We start from the raw sequence: 20,487 nt of genomic DNA, 5'->3' as shown, positions 1-20,487 counted from the left end.
TATAATAAAAATAAAGACTTTTTGGAGTTATGAAGGATGCAGTACTACTCTATAGGTACTCAAGATTAACAGGATATTGAGTGAAAACTCAATTTAAAATTTTTTATTGAGAGATTTCTCTGCAGAATTCAGATGCTTCTCAATGGTTCTCGCAGCACTGTTGTGTCTGACTGCTCACAAAAATAAGTTGCAGCATCAGAAAAAAATTTGGCTGCAATCTGGAGCCCTGCCAAGTCTGCTGAAGTATGGTAGACGTAAAGTGATTTTCTGGCAATATCTGTAAAATTGTTGGGTCTATTCATATAGTCCATTTGTAAACACATGCACATGCTCTCTGTCATGGCACACTACATGCAGTGCCCTCCACAAACCCTCTGTCTGTCTCTCAGGGCATTACATAACCTCCCTGGCTCTGTACAAGCCTTCTGTTGCAATGAGACCAGACGGCACGAGATGAGAGACAAGAAGAGAAGAGATGATAACCGATTAATTGAGATGGGATGAAAAACAAGAAGAAAAGAGAACAGATTAATTGAGGTGAGATGAGACAAAAAGAGACAAACAGAAGAAGCAAGTGAAGAGACAAGAGATAAAAAGAGGTTGAAAGTGGGGGTTGACCGCCCCGGCTGATGTATCGGCTAATATTTGCCATTTTTCAAATATTGGCATTTGTCAATACGTTTTTATGCTTGGCCGATATGTTCAAGGTGGGACTTTTATTTTGATGGTGCTGAGAAACGTAGGGCCTGAGCGCACACAGTGCTCACTCTCTCTCTCGTTTACTGTTGTAATTAACAGATCTGTCTAATACAAATAGTAGTCTGCCTAATAATCAGATAGAATATACAAAAAGTATTATAACAATTGCTTTTATATTATTAGTAATAGAAAGGCAAACATTATAATACTATCTCGTTTGCCATCAGAATTAAGTAAATACACATTTATATAATTTAAACAAATCTTTGAATGACTAATGAACATTTAATTTCACAAACCTTGCAAACTTAGTCGAATCCAGCTGTGAGATCTTGTGAAGTGTGCATTTTTATCCAGCATGATGTGTGAAGTTCGGCCCGTGTTAATTGAATGCTTTAAACTTAACATTTTCAAATTATGCTGTGCTTTATGCATTCGCCCACTGTTATATTACTGTAATTTTCACTGTGTGCTGTATGTAAAATGAGTGTTACTTTGGCTTTATTTGAAAAATATGATTCCCAATGCACACAAACTTCCCAGAATACTGAGTGCCCTGTTGGTTACAGTGGTTACTTCCTTTTTAATTATATTTTTATTAAATATTTATTTACTTGTGAGAAAAATACTTTGTCATCTATACTTTATGTTTGTTTTCAAATTCCTTAACTTTGTAGAGAGGTGTAGAGAAGACAATAAGATACAAGAGGACATGCAAGGAGACAAGAAGAGAAGAGACTAGGCAAGGAGACAAGAAGAGAGGAGATGAGAAGAGATGAGGTGAGAAAAGAATGGAAAATGAGACAATTTAAGACGAAAAGAGACAAGAAGACACCTGAGAAGAGAAGTGACAAGTCAAGGAGATGATGAGAAGAGACAAGTAGAGATAGACAAGACCATAGATGAGAAGAATGAGACATGGAGTTAAGAAGATATGAGATGAGAAACGACAAGAAGAGAAGAGATGAGAACAGGTGAGAAAAAGACAATGAGAACAGATGAAAAGACAAAAGACAAGACAAGGCGATGAGACAAGAATGAGAAGAACAGACATGAAGAGAAGAGGCAAGAAATGACAATGAAAGACAGAAAAAAGTTATAGAAGAGGAAACAAGAAGAGATGTGAGGAGACAAATGAGATGAGAAGAGAGGAGAAGGGATGAGAGAAAGAGACAGGAAGACAGAAGATGAGATGAGATATAATGAGATGAGATGAGAGTGACGAGTGGGGTGGTGAAGTAATTATAAATGGGTCTCGAGTCTCACCAGTCTCGAGTCCCACGGAGGAGCTCCAGAAGGATAAAAAGAAGAGTTACAACAATGAAGGACGAGAGAGGACCAGGTCTGGGTTTTAATTTGGTTTTTGGCCTTTGTTTGTGCACAGCAGTTATTTGCAAGTTGTTTTTGCTCTGTTTTGTGTTTATCATTAAACTTTTATTTACATGTGAGCTGGTTCCCGCCTCCTTCTTCCCGACTTACGAACTGCGATACACTGCTGCCGAATCCCGGGAGGAAGGAGAGACACACTGCTGAAGATCCCTTGCAGCCATGGTGAATCCGCGGTGCCATTGAGCAGGGCGAAGGAGTCTGCCGCTGTGGACACTCGAGGCGGTGGGCTGGAGTGAGTTGCCGGGGGACGGACAAGCTCGCTGCTGGCCGCCCGAGATGTGGAGGGACAGCTGTCGTCCGTGAGGGAGCACAGGAGTCACCACCGTTCGCCTGGAGGCTGGGGCCTGGTGCTGTCCGCCATAATGGGGAGGAGCAGGGAACGGGGGACTCCTGCTGGCTGCCTAAAACCGGAGGAGCCGTCGCCATCCACCGGGCGGTGGAGGAGTGTAATGTCGTCCACCGAGGGCCGTCCAGTGCCACCACCCGGCACCGCAGAAGAGTTCACCCAGCTGGTCGAAGGCCAAGCGGCAGTGTGTCTGGGAACCGGAACAAGATTTTTTTGTTTTCTCTCTTCTTTCCTCTATGGCATCTCTCATCTCTGTTGCTCCTCATCTTTCCGTCTCATTTTCTCCCACCTCGTCTGTCTGTCCTTACCCCCAGGTACCCGCGGCCACTCTGATCGGTTCCCCCAGAGGGGGAGGGGGGGAGTAAAGTGCAGTCTCGTGGGTACTCCCCGGCCAGCGAGTGGTGATGGGGGTATGTGACGAGTGGGGCGGGGCCGAGAGCCATGGGAACGGAGAAATTGGAAATGAGTGACACCTGCGCCACTCACCGGTCTCGAGTCCCATGGAGGAGCTCCGGAAGGTTAAAAAGAGGAGTTACAACAATGAAGGATAAGAGAGGACCAGGCCTGGGTTTTAATTTGGGTTTTGGTTTTTATTTGTGTGTGGCAGTCATCCGCGACTGGCTGTCACACTGTTTTGTGTTTATTTGATCATTAAAGGTTTATTTTTGTGCGCTAGTTCCTGCCTCCTCCTTCCCGACTTACGAACTGCGTTACAATGAGATAAAGGATCAAGATATTAAACAAGTGAAAGGGAAGATGTGAGAAGCCAAAGACTGAGAACTTTCACACATTCTTTATTTTCTTAGCTATGGGCTCGGTGCACAAGATGGCGCCAATGAGCTTCAGCGACGCGAGTGTGTGCATACTTACTTCCGGTCTTACTACGCTCACATTTACTGTAAAGGGAAATTTACCTACGAAACTTGGCTGGATGTATATAATTAATGATTTTCAAATTTAACAGCATAGTTGTATATTAAAAACACGATGAAACATCCTCCCTACATTTTTGTGTACCTCTGTGTGGAAATTCATCAAGATACAACGGGGAGATTGCTTTATTTTTCTGTTGATTATGTGGATCAGCGTCAGCATCAGGTTGATTAGTCCACAGGGATTTCTTCTTTCAAACACAAACCACTCAAATATGCAATACTTTACATTTTCGAAGAGATGATTTTGTTCTGACTGTTATGTAAGAAAAAGGATTCTGACTGTCAAACGAGACTCACAGAGATTTCTGATAAAGCACGTTTTATTAACTTTATTTGATAACATAATTTATAACTGTAACTATACAATTAAACGTAATGTAATTATGGTAGGTTTGCATTAATTAAAATATCACTGTTTGCATTCATGTGTGTTTTTATCAATGTTTATTTGTTTTGTGAAAGATCTGCAGCATAAATCATTATCTGTCTATGAGCAGCGTATGTATATTGTTATTCTTTTTGCATTAATTATCAGATAAAACAGATATTAAAATTAGTCATGTATTAGTTAACTGTGTAAAATAATAAAATATGTCATATTAATTTCGTGAAAAGTAAGGAACATTAGTGAATATAATTTATTCACCAGACCCAATCATACACAAGTTCCAAATCCACTGGCCATTTTACATTTATAGTATAGTAATAATAGCAGTGTATATCTTATTTGCATTTGAAGTGATATTATAAATCCTGTAAACATATAGAAGTTAATATTTGGATTTCTCCAGTTCTCTGCACTGGCGTTTAGCACAACTGGAAGTATCTTTGCACACACTCGCAAGACCGGAAATCCAAGATGGCGGAGATATGCAACTAGCCCATTGTCCACATTTGCACACTCACAAAATCAACTTGTTTAATTACAGACTGAAGCTATCAATTATGTCATTCTGTTTCCATGGTAATCTGACATGGCCTCCTAACTAACCCCATCCTGCCGCTGACCCCTGCCTCTCGACCAAACCCACATCATCACTTACAACATACACATCATAATCAAACTGAATTTAATCAGAGAAAAACATTACTGGGAGGGTTTTATCCTAGGGGATTATTTTCTGATTTACTAATGAAATGGATGTACATTTAATCCCAGGAATGAGTGACCCAGAAACTGGAGGCTTCTTAAATCATTTAACTTAGTCCTTCTCTTGAGAAACACACCAAACAACAGGCTGCTTCCCGAGGAACTGGCTGTGCAATTAGCATTATGTCCTCTTCCTTTACAAGAAGCTGTCTGCTAAGTGACAACTAATAATCTAAATTAGAATGAATGGCAACATAATTTCTCACATGCTGGTTTTGTGGATGCACGATTCCTCTATGTCCAGCTGAGATCAAAGCACAAGTTAATTGCTGTACAGAGTATGAAGATAGGAGAAAAGTATTAGATTACACAAAATCTAATGTCTTTAAAGTTTTTTTTTTTTTTTTTTTTTTACCAAAAAGAAAACAATCAGAGACGTTGTGGAGACGCTGTGTGTTTCGTACGGAAGTTCTAAGCGGCCATGCATTATAATTTTTTTCCTTTTTGTTTTCTCGTTATAACGACTTAATTTTCTCGTTATCTCGACATAACGAAAGTCGTTTTCTCGTTATAACGACTTATTTTTCTCGTTATCTCGACATAACGAAAGTTTGTTTTCTCGTTATAATGACATGACAGTTTTACTGTTGCTATGGTAACAAACTCAACTTTGACAGGCATCTGATGGACCATGCAGGCGCTCTTACTGTAGCCTATATTTCAGCAAATTTTGCTTCGCCTAGGTAATAACGTCTACAATACTGTACATAAATAAAGGCCGATCAATCACTGTTGATTTTTCCAGAGAAAGTACAACGAACGTTTTATTTTTTGTAATTAACATGTTTAAATGGCAACACCGAGCCATTAGAGCTGCTTGGATTAAACTCACTTTTAATTTTCCCTTTATTTGAAATAAAATTATATGTAATTTGTAATTTGTAGTAGTCATTATATGATGTGGCAGATATCAGGTGTGTTACAAGCTTCTGTTTGAAAAGAGCGTTCATGTGTACGTGTAGTGTGTGTGTGTGTGTGTGTGTGTGTGTAGAAAAAAACCATTACAACATTACAGAACAAAACTGAATTCAATTAGCCTATGGATTTTACATATACATCACATTTCTCATCAGTCTAAGTCGTTATAACGAGAAAACGATCTTCGTTATGTCGAGAAAACGAAAAAATTAAGTCATTATAACGAGAAAACGAACTTCGTTATGTGGAGATAACGAGAAAATTAAGTCGTTATAACGAGAAAACAAGAAGAAAAAAAATTATAATGCATGGCCGCTTAGAACTTCCGTAGTTTCGTTTTGAAAGTGAAAATACTTTTTTTGGTCTTCTAAAAGAGGACACGATTAGAAATCAGTGGATAGGTTGTATTTACAACACTGTTCCAGAACAGTTCAACCCAAATATGTGTGCAACGCATTTAACGGAGGATGAGGACTGTTTGCTGTGAGAGTAGCCTAAAATGCTGGTGGCTGTTTCTATAAAGTGGTTCAGTCTGGTGCTTCTGACTCACAGTCTGTAAGTAAGCTTTCATATTTCAAGAATTTGTCACTGACGATTCAAATGAGAGTTTTGAGCAGTGTAGAGGAATGCTTGTTGTTTGTCATTTCTCTATGATATGCAACACAACGCATAAAAAAACAGTATATGTCATTATAATCACTAATTATGTCCCCACTGGATGCAACAAATGCCTCATTTGTAATGGGTTTTATTGGTTTTGTCTCGTCGCCCCGGGACAGGCGTCACAGTATGGTGAGGGGCATAACATTTCCATCACATGCTTGAGGTATTCGGCCAATCACAACGGACTGGATAGCTGGCCAATCAGAGAAAACCTCACTTTTCAGACCGATGAACTTTGTAAATATCGATGCATTTTAGAAGGGAGGCATAGAAGAGAACAATGATGTACATTATGTGGAAAATAATGTTTTTTTGTTGTTGTTTTTTTTACCGTAAAACGCATAAACACATTGCATTACTGTACATCAAATTCACAAAATAATGTTCTTTTTAGCAACATCAAATGATGCCTTTAAATTGTTACCTGTTACCCTGCGTAAAAAAATCAGTTGTCTGTCAGCTAATTCAACTATTATTTAAATGTTTTGGTTTTCTTAAGCTTTTTTTTTTTTTTAAGAAATCTCATTTATTTGATCAAAAATACAATAAAAACAGTTATGTGAAATATTTTTACAATATAGTTGTAATATATTATAATATATTATAATTCATTCTAATATGCTGATTTGCTGCTCAAAAAGCATTTCTTATTATTACTAATGCTGAGGTCAGATGAGATGTTGTCAGTTTATATGTCAGTTAAAATTAATTTTCCTGTCAGTCACTATACTGGGCTCATAGCACATGCTCTTCAATTACATGCACAAATACGGCAGCGCGCGCTCTAGCCTGTAGTCAGGATTATGTTTGATTTTTGTCCTAGTTTTCATTGTGTTTTCAGTTTGTCTGTTTCCCTGAGACTTAGTCTTCCTTAGTTTCCTGATTATCATTCTGTTCACCTGTGTCTGATTAAAAACTTGTCAGTTCCTTTGTTTGCTCCTCTACTTAAACCCTCAGTTCTCCCTTAGCCTTTGTCTGTTTTATAATATGTTTTGTGTTATTTTGCCATTCAGCCTGTGCTTATTGTTAAATTGGAACTGAACCTTCTATCTTCATCTTCCTTCGACACACCGTAAAACCTGTATCATTTCATATTAAAGTGCAAATGAATGTTCCCTCTATGAGCATGCATGTCAGATCTGCATCACATTCATCAGCTGCATCTCTTAAAGTGACAGCAGCCAAATAACCTAATATCCCAGCTGCTGTGATGTCTGTTCATCAAAGAACAACAGAAAAATAGGATATCAATAACTTTTGTTATTTAAAGATTCATCTATATTTAATTCAGAATTCAGTGTTTGATAACTTTATTAAATTTCTGTATATTTCCTATTTGCTGAAAGCAGAGGTAAATATGGCATTCATTATAATGGGTTTATGTGAAGATAGTTTTAAGGGCACTTAAATTAGAGTTTTGTTTTTTTTAAGTCTAATGAATGTTAAAATGTATAGCTTTCAATTATACAGTAATGTTAGTATAGTCATTAAACAAATCTAAAAATATATACTTTCTTTATTTTGTTTCTACATTAATTTGAACATTGAATGTGAAATTATTTCAAGCTGCGGTCCATAACTTTATTTTTTGTTAAAAATGTACAAGCTGTATATAATAAGCAAGTACATCATGAATCCATTTTTATCAAACTCTGCATTTGACTTATCCTCAGTCCCTATGGAACAACTGTTATGCATTTTTATTTTCAGACTATTTTATCGGACTATTATACAATGTTCTTCTGCAAGACGCATACAGTTCTGTTTATACTGTTGTTGGGGTGCCAAAAGTTAAGGACTTAAGCTTTAAAAACTTTAATTTATTCATGATTAATCACAACTATATATATATATATATAAAAAAAAGTTAGATTAATTACTGCATTTTTTTTATTTATCGATTGACAGCACTACCAAAACCACATAAAATTACTACAGTTAATTTTAACGTTTAAGTTGATCACAAATTATATCAACAGAACTCATCAAAATAATGTGTTCAACTTAAAAGATTTAATTTCAATCATGCATTTTTTCAGTTGTGGTAATGTGTCTGCTGGATTTCTTTAGAGTGTGTCTTTCTCACGTTCTCTGTCTCTACTTGAGTGTAGCGTTTGGACTCAGCGCTGGCATTAGTATCTCAGCGCCAGCTGGTGTGTGTGGGTTTGATTCCCGGTGTGAAGCTTTTGTGTTAAAGGAACATCATGAGTGACATGAGTGCAGTAAAAGCACAGCCCCGATGAAACCTATTCTGACTGCACCTGAGCCGGCCGGCGGAAGAGACACAATCTGACAGAACATGTCATGCGCTTTTCTGCCATCACAAATTAAGGGTTGAAGTTTCCTGGCTACAGAACCAGCAGTCATCAGCCCCACTTTGAACAATTAAAATAGTACTGGTTTTTATTACAATGTTACAATGCTAAGTAGATTTTTGCTTGTTTCACTGCAAATCCAACTTGTAAAAAAGTTCTTCTTACAAATGTTTTTGTTCCTAGCATAAATTTCAGCTTTAAATAATCATATTGTAACTATTATTTAAAAACCTTTATGCAAGATGGATTGCAAGATTGTAATAATAATAAAAAAAATGTTTTAAATAAAAACAAAATTCTGGGAATTTCTGAGAAAAAAAATATACAGAATTGCGAGATGAATAGGAATATCGAGATATAAACGCAGAACTAAATGATATAAACATCATTTTGAGGAGAAAAGTATAAATACATGCAGAAATAAAGTCAGAATTGCGAGATAAACTTCAAGATAAAATGCAGAACTGGGAGATACAAACATAATTTTGAGACAGAAACTCACAAGAATATAAAAAAGAAAAGTTAAAACTGTTAAATATAAGCTAGAAAAAAAGTCAGAATTGCGAGAAAAAAGTCTGAAAATGTAGAAAACTGGTCTGAGATGAGGTAAAAACATATAGACACTGGTTCATGGGTTCACAGAGCGCCAAACCATAGACATTTAATAAGAAACAAATTATTCACAAAGGTTTCAATGCTCCATGAAGAAGCCTCCATAACTAGTTGATTAAAGAAGATGTCTGCAATAGGTTGACATTGTTTTTTTTTGTTTTTTTTTTTACGGCTGTCAGTGAGGAGGCCAAAATAAATGCATGCTGAAATATCACACATTCTAGTCAATCAGAACTGAGTATCTGAAGTCTGCTGAATTTCCCAAACTAAATTCATAATTCCAATAAGTTGAATTCTAGTAAAATGCTCCAGACATTAAAAAAAATTAAGGAAAGAATTGCAACACTGAAAAATCCTAGCACTAATTTTCCATAAAATTAGCATTAGGCAAATAATCAGACATGTAGCGTTTTATCCCCAAGAAGCAGTAATGCTAGCGAGATCATGGCATGATGTTATGCACAGTGAGATGGGTGCAGAGCCGTCATTTACATCAGACAAGAAACTTGTCATTAAAGTAAAGTGAGGTATAAAATCTGTCATTAGGCTCTAATTATCCCATCCCACAGTTAGTGCAGCTAAATGTATTCTCTCAGTTCAGAGAATTACTGTATATATTATTCAGCCGCAGCTAACATCACACCACACAATCACCCCAATCAAGAGCACATTTATCAGCGGGAGGCTGAGCACAATATAAATGCCACTGCACTTCCACACACACACCGTTAATCAAACGTATGGACAGAGCACTTCTGAGAGAGACTCACTGTAGGGCAGCCGCCGTCCTGCTGGTCCTCCAGGAACCCCGTCCTGCAGAGCGCCTTATCGTTCTTCAGCCAGTACTCCGACGAATCCAGAACACTGTTACTGCACAAAACCTGACACAAACACACACTTCTTTAGACTGAGGCAAAGCATAAAAAAAACACATGTTTGAACTCACAGACCCTGTTTACGTCCGTATCGGGTGAACCGCTCATATGTGGTCAGCCAAGACACCTGCTAGGCACTGTAGGCAATATTTTAATATTGCGCATTAAATGTGTGAAGTTCCCATGTGCGATTTTATCAAGAAAGGTGTCAGATTGCATGCCAGTGTAAATAATGTTTTTTTTTAAATACATTCACACATTTTTTGTAATTAAATTGGGTTGAAAATTCATATCTAACTGTACATTTTAAAACTATTAACTATAGTATAAGTGCCATTTAAATGTAAAATGAAGTCTTAAATATCTGGAATCAATTAAAAATATATATAAAAAATATTTTGTTAATGTTTTATTTTTAATTTATTCATCAAATTATTTTTTATATAAAACTGTTTATTTAATGTGTTTATTAAATAACTTTTAGAATTTTCACATGTGTAGACAGCGTATTTAATACTATTAATTCATGTTTAAAATGTTAGTAATAATACATGTTAGATTTTTAGTTTTTAAATATGTATATCCATTTGTCAGTTGGGTTAAGGGACTGGTGATACCAGACGTTTATTTTAATTGATACAATACTGATTAATATATAACAGTGTAAATATAATTTCTCAAAGTAATGTTAATTCTTCTTCCAAAAACAAAAAAGAGAAGATAATTACACTTAAAAGCAGATCACATCCACATGACATACTTGCCATTAATAACACATTTATTACAAAAGCAAGCAAAATCAGAAATGTTTTTACCAACACAGGTTAATAAATTAACACATATTTTAAAGAAATACTGTACTTAAAAAATAACATAATTTCACGTTTATTTATGCAATTAATAAATAAATAAATTTATGCAATTTATTAATAAAATAAAATACAGACAATATAAAACATGCACATTTGAACTTTCTTAAATTTTTCTTAATCCTCTACACTTTTCAGGCTTCCTGAAAGCAATGTTCTTTTATGTATCTGCGTATTTCAATATCTGTGCATTTCAATACATTTTTAAACATAAAACGTTTCATTTCAAACAGCACTCCCTGTCCTCCATTTAAACCCTTTGGCACAATGCTAATGTGCCGCCGTTGGGACTCTGGGAGTCTTCAGGACACATTAGCGTTTACACTGCAAATATGAAGTGGTCACGTGCATCACCTCTGAATGTGCTTTCACTTTCTGAAATTCATTTACAACTATATTTAGCACTTATTACGGATCAGATCGCCCAAGATAAATGATAATATTATAGGATTACTATGAGGCCACACTGTCCAAATGACCCCAAAACGAAACTAGATTTAATTTAACTGCTACAGTATATGATCTCAAATTTAATAGATTTCCTCAATCAAATATTCAGCGTACTAACTTATCAGGACAAGCGAGCTTTGACCTTGCCATGTCTGAGTTGATTGGTAATTTATTATCATCATTTACATATGAATATTTCATACTTCTGGCAATCACGCTGTCACTGGTCTGTAACATACCAACTTCACAGCCAAGTAACCATGTCAGTAATGACCTATTATAGATTATTAATGAAAAGTAGAGTGTGTGGCCTGTCAGTGAACCGTGCTGTACATGTAATGTTTCATAACATGAGCTTATAAGCCTAGGTCATGATGCAGACAGATGCAAACTGAAGATGTTTGTCTAATTGAATTAGCTCCACTAGCACTACTGGTACGCGAGACATCCCTGAAACAAACACTGACTCTCTCTGTTATTGCGTAACCTTCAGTTTGATTCATTATCAGTGAGGCTATGTAAGCATTGATTATCTCAGTGTGTATTTAAGCAGTAAACACATCGTGTGTTTGTGTGTGTGCGTGCACTTGTTCATTTAATTAGTTTGTGGGTGTCTGTGTGTGTTTTTATGTGTGAGCACGTGTGTATTTTCTCTGCCCTTGCTGTGTGTGCCATCTGTGCCGTCTGTTTCCTGGCACAGTCCACCGTATGACAGGGATGCTGGGACAGTTGCGTCACGGTTCACTGTGGTTAAACTACTGAAAGAGCTAATATGATATTATATGAATTGGTAACCTTTGGCAGATGGGTAATCATTAGCACACGAGCAAGATGAATATGTATTTATGGTATTTGGTCGTTTCATTTAATAATGAAGTTAACTGCATCTGCTTGCCAAATGAAATGACCTCTCACAGTTATCCTTCCTCATCATTACACAGCCTGATTTATTTCAGTATAGAGACGTGTGGAAATAAATATAATTTCTTTTTCCATATTGGGTTTGCCAGTAAGATTCAACATTGATTGAAGCAACAAGAGCACTTTAAAGTGATGAAAAACTGTGACAAAACAACATTATCTCATTCCAGCAATATTTAATGCATAATGATTAAATATTATAAAGGAATTATAGAAAATAGTGTAATTATTTATTATTAATATTGCAGTTGTTATTATATTATGAAATGTGAATAAACTTAATTATTAAAATATTATGGTTACATAATAATGATAATAACATTATATTATTGTTGTTATTATTAAAATAATTACTATTTTTAAATATTATGCATAGTTTTTAAATCCATCTATCCATCCATATATTCATTTATCCTTTTATAATTTATCCATTTATTTTAATAATTGTTGTATTTATTTAACAATATATGTAATAACAACAATAATAAATAATTTTATAATAATAATTTATGATATATTTGATATATTATTACAATTATTATAAAGGAAAATCTATAAATATTATTATTTAATATTTTCTAATATTAATCAATAATGCATGTTATTGTTGCATTTAGTTTTTAAATCTATCTAATCATTTGCCTGTCTGTCGATTGATTGATTTATCTCCAAAAGCAGAAATAAAACAAATGAATTCAAATAAATTCTACATAACTACTTGACACTTAAAAATAAAAATAAGCTCTATCGGTGTCAGTAAAAATAGTGTTGATCTAGATAGTTAAGGCACAATGATAAAAAAAAATTAAATTAAAATTAATAAACAAAATTCAGGTCTGCAACAGTGATGTGGAACCCTGTGCTATTCCCATAAATGATGACCCATCCACTTTAATCTCACAACAGCTCCAATGAGAGCTACAAAACTGATTAGCCCAGTGTCACACTATTGTAACTTCCTCTTCCCCTGATCCAGCATCTGCTCCCACAGGGCCTGCTTTTCTTTAAGACCAATCCACTAATAATAATAAAGCGCTTGGCTGAAGGAGACAAACATTAAAAGAGCTGGAAGACAAGGGAGATACTGGATTAATCATGCTGCTTGTTCTGTCACACTGCGGCTTTCTCTCTGTCCTTCCTCTCGCTCACGCTGGCAGAGCATCAGCTAATGTAACCTGGCTTGTAGTGCAGCTGCCTACAGAGTAAAAAGTGCTGATGGCAGAAAGCCACAGTCTCTGTTCTCTGGACAGGTGCGAGAGTCAGCCAATCAGTAAGGCTTCATGTTAATCACACTGTGCTCAAACACAAGAGCTCATATGGTGAAACCTACCGAAACCTACTGCACACTAACTAGATAACTTTGGTGTAGCTGGAAGTGTTTGCGCTCATGTACTTGCATGATTTGGGTACTTGCAACACACACACACACACACACACACACCTTCCTGCAGGCGGAGACAGAGGACCCAAGGGGGCTCTCAGATTTGACTTCCTGTGTGTCCACGTACTCAGACCCCTCAAACATGGCAGACGATTGGAAATTACTGTGGAAAAAGAGAGAGACAACAATTGAATCCACCATCAATTCAACAGAGAGCATTAGTCGCTCTCCACTTTTTCAGCTGGATTGATTCCAGAAGCATTTTTTAGGATTTCAAAATTGTCTTCATTAAAGCATTATGAGCCATACACCAAACCAACCAGCTATGAGAGAAAGAACTACAATCCCATGAAGCAAAATACAATCGAATGATGAAGAATTCTTTTGAAATTGATTTTCATATAGACAGGAACAATATATGTTAAGTGTATTGAAAAATATGCATAATATACACAAATTTAAGTATGTTTAGCTTGCAATGGCACTTTGATTGGTGCAGAATCATGGGTAATGCAGTTTTTCAACCACAAATTCAGCATTTAAAGCAATAATTCACCACAAAAGGAAAATTATCCTAATTCACTCACCCTCACGTCGTTCCAAACCTGATTTGTCTGCTAAACACACACACAAAAAAATATTTTGATGATTGTTGGTCATCAAACAGTTAATGGTAGCCATTGACTTCCATGCAATTTTTCTTTTCTTCCATACTGTGGAAGTCAGTGGCCACTGTCAATTGTTTGGTTACCAGCATTCATCAAAATGTCTTCCTTTGTGTTCAGGAGAAGAAAGAACCCCAATACAGGTTTGGAATGACGTGTGGGCAAAATGTGAGAAAGGATGACAGATTTGTCATTTCTGGGTGAACTACCCCTTTATTCAGTTATTTTAAAAGTTGAAACAGTGTAAATGGATGGCTTCAACAAAAGCATTTACTATTGATTACCAACCTCAGAACTCAGAGTGGGTCTGTCGTTAAAAATCTAATTCCCTACAGACAAAAGAATGCTTTTCCTTCTAAAACCGGACTGTTGCACTCTATAACTGATGTCTGAAAAACATTACGTCTGAAGAAGGGCTAGAACAGGTTAGCAACAAGTCTGGATGTATGAATAAAATAAAGCAAATGACATTTGTAGATAAAGACAGTGAAAGGAAGGAAAATAACGTGGACTGTTTAATTAAATTTGTCAAGATTAATTGACTACTGGGGATACATTAAGTAAGGATGAAACAGCACAGCCAATCCTCTGAGGTGACAGAAGAATAACATTGTGCAGATCATTCAGTGTGCAATGGTGTTCTTCTGCTCCAGAGCATTTCTATCTGAGCTCCATATTCTCCCTGAACGCAGACAAATTCCCCTCTTTTGTTTATATTATAAATGAACTCGCAGAATGTACGTGCTCTCCATTTTTATGGCAGCAGCGGTTGGTCCCTGGTCAGGGTTAATTGTGGGATCACAACTGAATTGCACGTGAAAGGGAGAGTTTAATGTGAAATATAGATTCTGTCATCATTTACTTACTCTCATGCTGTTCCTAACTCATGCCGTTTAATATTTTGTTCTCAATTGTGAGATTTTGGCCTGCTCTTTTCCATTTAAATGCACAGTGATTAATACTGTCGACCTCACAAAGAGCAATAAGCATTACAAAGGACCATTAAACGATCTGTTTATTAAATTAAATCACCATTAAATGTGATCAGTCAAAGCAAATAAAAAAACAACAACTACAAAATATAAGACTTGGAACGCAGTTTTACTACATAAAAACATCTACACAAGAATAAGTAGATACTTTTAGTGTTTTCTGTCATTTAGGAGCTTGCAGTATAAATCATCATACACCTTCTTGAAAACTTTCCTCCTTATATTTCGTCTTGTGTTTCGCTGACAAAATAAAATGTCATGACAGTAAATTATGAACTGAGGCCAGAGTGAACTCAAAACTTGAGTTATTCTTTATTATCTACAATAAAAGATTTCAAAAGTACATCTAGTTCCTTCTTTAATGGACTGTGAAACACATTAGCGATGGTCAAAACTACCTATACTTACAAAATCATTAAGTCAGTGAATGATACCAGATTTTCAGATTTTCAGAAATCTTTTGAGTGTAACAGAATGGAAGAGAGGAAAGACGAGACATGTTTTTCAATGTCTGGACTACTTTAAACTGATTTAAAACACAAAACTTGTGGCAGAATGCTGAAAAACAGCTGGAGATGTGACGCATGTCACATGACGTCTGTCTGAACGTGCACGGTTGTTACATTTCAAAGAGAGCTACATACCGTGCAAACTGTCTAACAGTTGAAACACAGCATGCTGTGAGCAAGCCAAAAATGTCAGAACAAGAAAATTACATCGAAAACAGTTGCTAGTCCACTACTGTGACTTCTGACTTGTGTGAATGTGTTTTTATTCCATGTCTCTTCTCTCACTAATCCGATTGTGTACTCAAGCCACCCCTGAGAAAGGACAGGTTCTGCTGGGCTTTCCTCGAGGTCATGAAGGTTAGACAGCCATCCAGGAAAGCAAACACTTGGGCATCAGAAGGCTTAACTGCTTCATTCTGAAGAGCTGTCTTGGGATGTCAGCCTACTGTATATTCGCCTAAAATGTTTATGAATATCTTTTGGCCCGATTACCTGTGAGCCTTGAGGGATCTTTTAACATTAAACACTCAAAATAGTTGCAACTACGAGCAATTGTGTTGAAAACGTACATTTAAATCCCTTCCTTCAACACTTTGGCAGATCGAGAGTTAATGACAAAACACAGTTCTTTCTAAGTTATTTTAAGTTAATTTGAGCTTAGCTTAGTCAGCTCATCAATATGATCAATAATTGTTTGTTTCTGGCTACTCAAACACTGGATCCTACTTAAATATCAACACCAGACGACGCTACAAGATGCAACAAAATCAATCACAAATCACAGCCAATCAGAAGAGCGGGTGGGCGGAGCAACAAAATGTGAAGAAACAAATCAATTCTGAACTAATGAAAAAGAATTACTGTAACAGGATTCAAAAGAATTTACACCACAGTGACTTATGCAATCTCTGTTTTGAAATACACTTGTGTGTTCAGAGTTTATTTTATTTTCAAGAGTTTATTATGTTTATTTATTACACAATCTGTAGCAGGAATCATCTACAGTATATTTTTTGCCATTTTTTAGCCTCATTATGAAACCGCTTGCAGCAGGATTATGTCTAAAACAAATGAAGCATCTCATGAGTTATATTGATGAATCCCAGGAATATTCAGAGAGGCGGAAGTGAATTTCTCTAGTCAAGCAGTGTATAAAAGGTCAGATTGAGTTCGGTGAGTATGCATTTTCTCCTTTAGGTGCCATTTATACAGAATTGCATTTTTTCTTTGCTTTTGCACTGCTTTGCCAATGTCACCATGTGCTAGATGGATGCCTTTAACCATTGCACTCACATTGCAAGCTTTTTTTGAGACCTCACACATTTTTTGTTGCATGTTTTTAAATGCAAAAATGGTTTTAAACACACACATTGTGTGTGCAATTTGCCTTGATATTGATGTCTTGAGTTAAACAAAAGGATCTCTGCACACATTTGTTTGGTGCACATACATATTTGTAATATGATATACTCAGTGAGCTAAATATGGAGGAAAGATTTCACAATTTTAGCTTTACTTTAAAACCATTACTATTTGTAGCATTTTCAAGAGCAGAGACTTATTTGTGCAGCTAGTGTCAGATTGAAAGTCTTTCTTCATCTAATGCAATGGGTTATGACACAAACTCATAAATGCCATTTGACAGCCATCAAATGCACCACTCTTGTGATTGCTTTGCAGCTGAATGAAAACAGATGTTAAAAAAAACTCAAATTATCCCTTGAGGACATGAGCGCAGCTGCCTGATGGGTCTGCATGTGTCGTGGGCCTGAGCTACACTAAAGCTTCAGTCTTCATGGAAATCGTGTCGATGGCTACGTGAAGGGTCATTATTATTTATCAACAAAAAAGCTGGAAACGTTTTATAGCCGGAGGACAGTAATGGTGTATGAAGTGAAACATGGATGAACATAGAGTACATGTCTGAAATACACACTCCCATGTGCGTTTTGCTCATGATGACCTGTCAAAAGCGAATTCAGTTTTCTCAGGCTGCCAATCACAGCTTTGAGAAGTGAATGCAAATGCTGTTTTAATCCTGTTAATACCACCAATGATCTCAATTTTCAATGAGAGCTGGTGACTTCAGTGGCATGGCAAACAGTGACCTTTGGCGATGGAAACATGACAAAGCTGAGGAAAGTGTAACTTTATGCAAAAGATACGAACATATACTTCTGGAGTTTATGTGGTTTAATTTTACTGTAAAATTGCTTAAAAATTAGGCTTTTTTCCACACTAGGAAAACATAATTAAAACAATAATAAATTAATTAATATAGGCTATCAGTTGAAGTAATGTCACTCCTTCATTTCTGTTATAGACTCTAACCCCTTGATTTTGATAAGCATCTCTTAAATGAACAATGAATGTAATTGCCCAAATTTCAGCAACCATAAAAAACGAGCTTCCAAGAAATGTCAACAAACCTGCATCAAAAATGATTGACAGGCAGAAAACCTTTCTGATTGGCTAAACAAGGGCGGGCCGACTCTTTTATTCTGTTTACAGTCAGATAATGTCATAACATATAGTTTAGTTATATCTGTCGGTCTGAATTAACACTTTACATGTGGTATAGCAAGGGTTTCAAGTCCGTCAGTTCGGTCATTTTAAATCTAAACAAATGTAAAAGATGGGACGTAGCCTACTTGTACACAAAACAATACATTACAGTTAAGCGGTTAATGAACGTTTCCGAGATTCGTCGAGAATTGTGACAGAACATGCCTCGCGATCCGTGACTACAGGCACCTGTTCCGTCAAAACGAGAAACGTTTCAACTGTAATTGGACCTGGTTAATGAAGTTTAAGATTGTAATGACACTTCGCTTTGAATAATTCACCCCGCTGTCACGGTTAGTTTTAAAATGACCCTGCTGACCGCTGAGGTCAGAGACTGAGGTGAAAGGAGAAGCGCTGCTTTCCTCGCTGCCCACAGCTCAAAATCAGCCGAGCACAGATATCTGTCTTACCTGCTAATTCATCAACATTCATCAATATCTGAGTAACCGGTGGATCATTCCACAAAAGGAAAAAGATAATAATAATAAAAAAGAAGCGAGTCCTCAAAGCCAGCGCGCGAACAGATGCACAATAAATGAGCGTGCATTGCGCGGCGTCACGAGCCACCTGGAATAAATGGGTTATCTACAAAAAATACCTTATCTTGAGCTATTTTCTCCACACAGTCGCTGAGAGACACGAGCATTACTTCTGCTACATTGCCATATGCGTTTATGAGGAAACAATTCGTAGCTGAATAAACAGACGGCGCTCAATGAATAAAAAAAAAAACAGTCTGTAAGTAAACATTCTAATACAAGCAAATCAAACAAAGTCAAATACACAATCACGCCACATCGTGTTGCTTGTGCACTTTTTCACGTCTTGCACATGCCCCATGGAGCGCGGGCACACAAAAATATTGTTTACTGATTTAAGTCTTTTTCGTGTCGCTTAAGAACAAGTGAATTTGATTTTAATACAGAAAAACGTTAAACTGTGTTGATAAGAAACAATGAAATCGTATCTAAGATTCGGGTAATATTATTGAGCACAGTGATTTATGATGGAAAGGTTGAAATACGCACACTTACCCCAAAATTTTCAGAAGGCACTGGGTTTCTGCCACTCCTCCAAGAAAAAAAACCGATCACTAAATAGCCTTATGTTCCTATATTATCCTGCGTGCCAAGAAGCCCAGCGCTGTGGCGCGTGCCGGTGCCCCTGTCCCGAGCGCGAGCCGCGAGCGCGAGCGCATCACAGTCTGTCAGAGCAGCGGAGGAATTTCCAGCGAGAGCTGCACTGACTGTAGTGAATGCCAGATAAGGCTATGCACCGGTCAGACATTATCAAAACAGCGGGGGAACTCTACGTCACTGCGGTTTCGTTTGATGCACAGAACGCATAGCGACAGCTCATGAAATGTAGTGTGTTCTACGGAATATGGAACATCATGTGCAGATATAGAAAAATTGCACTGAAAAATTGTTTCATTCATCCAAAAAAAAAAAAAAAAAAAAAAAAAAACTATACTGGGTCATGATTCACATCTGTATTTTTTTTACTTGAGTCAATGAAAAATAAATAACTTAGCATAAATTGGATGAATGAACTTTTTTCAGTTCAGTGTGTCTGAACAAGATATATAAAATATGTTTAAGTAGGCTAATTAATGTATTTTTAACTGCTGTCCAAATTTTAAGTGAAAATATTAGGTTTAAGCAATTTTGGCCAAATATACATATAATATCTCAAAAACTGAACCCTATTTTACTTCACTAATTCGTTTGAAATGATCATGCAGATACATTTTTTGAAAGGCAGCCTACAATATTGAACAAACGTAAAGTAAGATTTTTTTAAAGTAAGATTTTTTGTTGTTGCAAAAAATCTCATATGTTGCATTAATTTGTTGCAAAATGTAGTAAAATGTTAAATATTCTGAAATATTTTTGACTTTTGAAATAGCTGCTTTTCTATTTGAATATATTTTAAAATGTAATTTATTCCAGTGAATTTTTAGCATCATTACCCCAGTCTTATTATAAGAACACAAGTTATTATAATATGCCCATTTGCTGCTTAATTATCACTGGTGCTCAATAATTGTTAATGGTTCTTATATATATATATATATATATATATATATATATATATATATATATATATATATATATATATATATATATATATATATATAAATCAATTTAGAAACAGTTTTGTTGCTTAAATTTATTTCTGGAGACCATGTACTTTTTTATGTTTATTTGATGTATAGTAACTGTTTTCAACT

The 20,487-nt window shown here is 36.1% G+C and overlaps 1 protein-coding gene across 3 annotated transcripts in view; it reads right to left on the bottom strand.

Moving 5' to 3' along the window:
• Window positions 1–19,527, bottom strand: part of sphkap (SPHK1 interactor, AKAP domain containing) — a 53,046-nt gene extending 33,519 nt beyond the window's left edge. For all 3 annotated transcript variants that reach the window (XM_052581954.1, XM_052581955.1, XM_052581956.1), the window contains exons 1-3: window positions 19,289–19,527; window positions 13,584–13,686; window positions 9,798–9,908 (exon numbers count right to left, since the gene is read on the bottom strand). In XM_052581954.1, coding sequence (XP_052437914.1) covers window positions 9,798–9,908; window positions 13,584–13,667 — 195 coding nt within the window. In that variant the 5' untranslated portion in view covers window positions 13,668–13,686; window positions 19,289–19,527. The remainder of the gene's footprint in view (window positions 1–9,797; window positions 9,909–13,583; window positions 13,687–19,288) is intronic.
• Window positions 19,528–20,487: the final 960 nt, after the last annotated feature.

Source organism: Carassius gibelio, chromosome B18, assembly GCF_023724105.1.
Source record: "Carassius gibelio isolate Cgi1373 ecotype wild population from Czech Republic chromosome B18, carGib1.2-hapl.c, whole genome shotgun sequence".
NCBI classification, from domain to species: domain Eukaryota; kingdom Metazoa; phylum Chordata; class Actinopteri; order Cypriniformes; family Cyprinidae; genus Carassius; species Carassius gibelio.
Note: the sequence above shows the minus strand (reverse complement) of the source record. Positions and strands in the feature narration are given on the sequence as shown.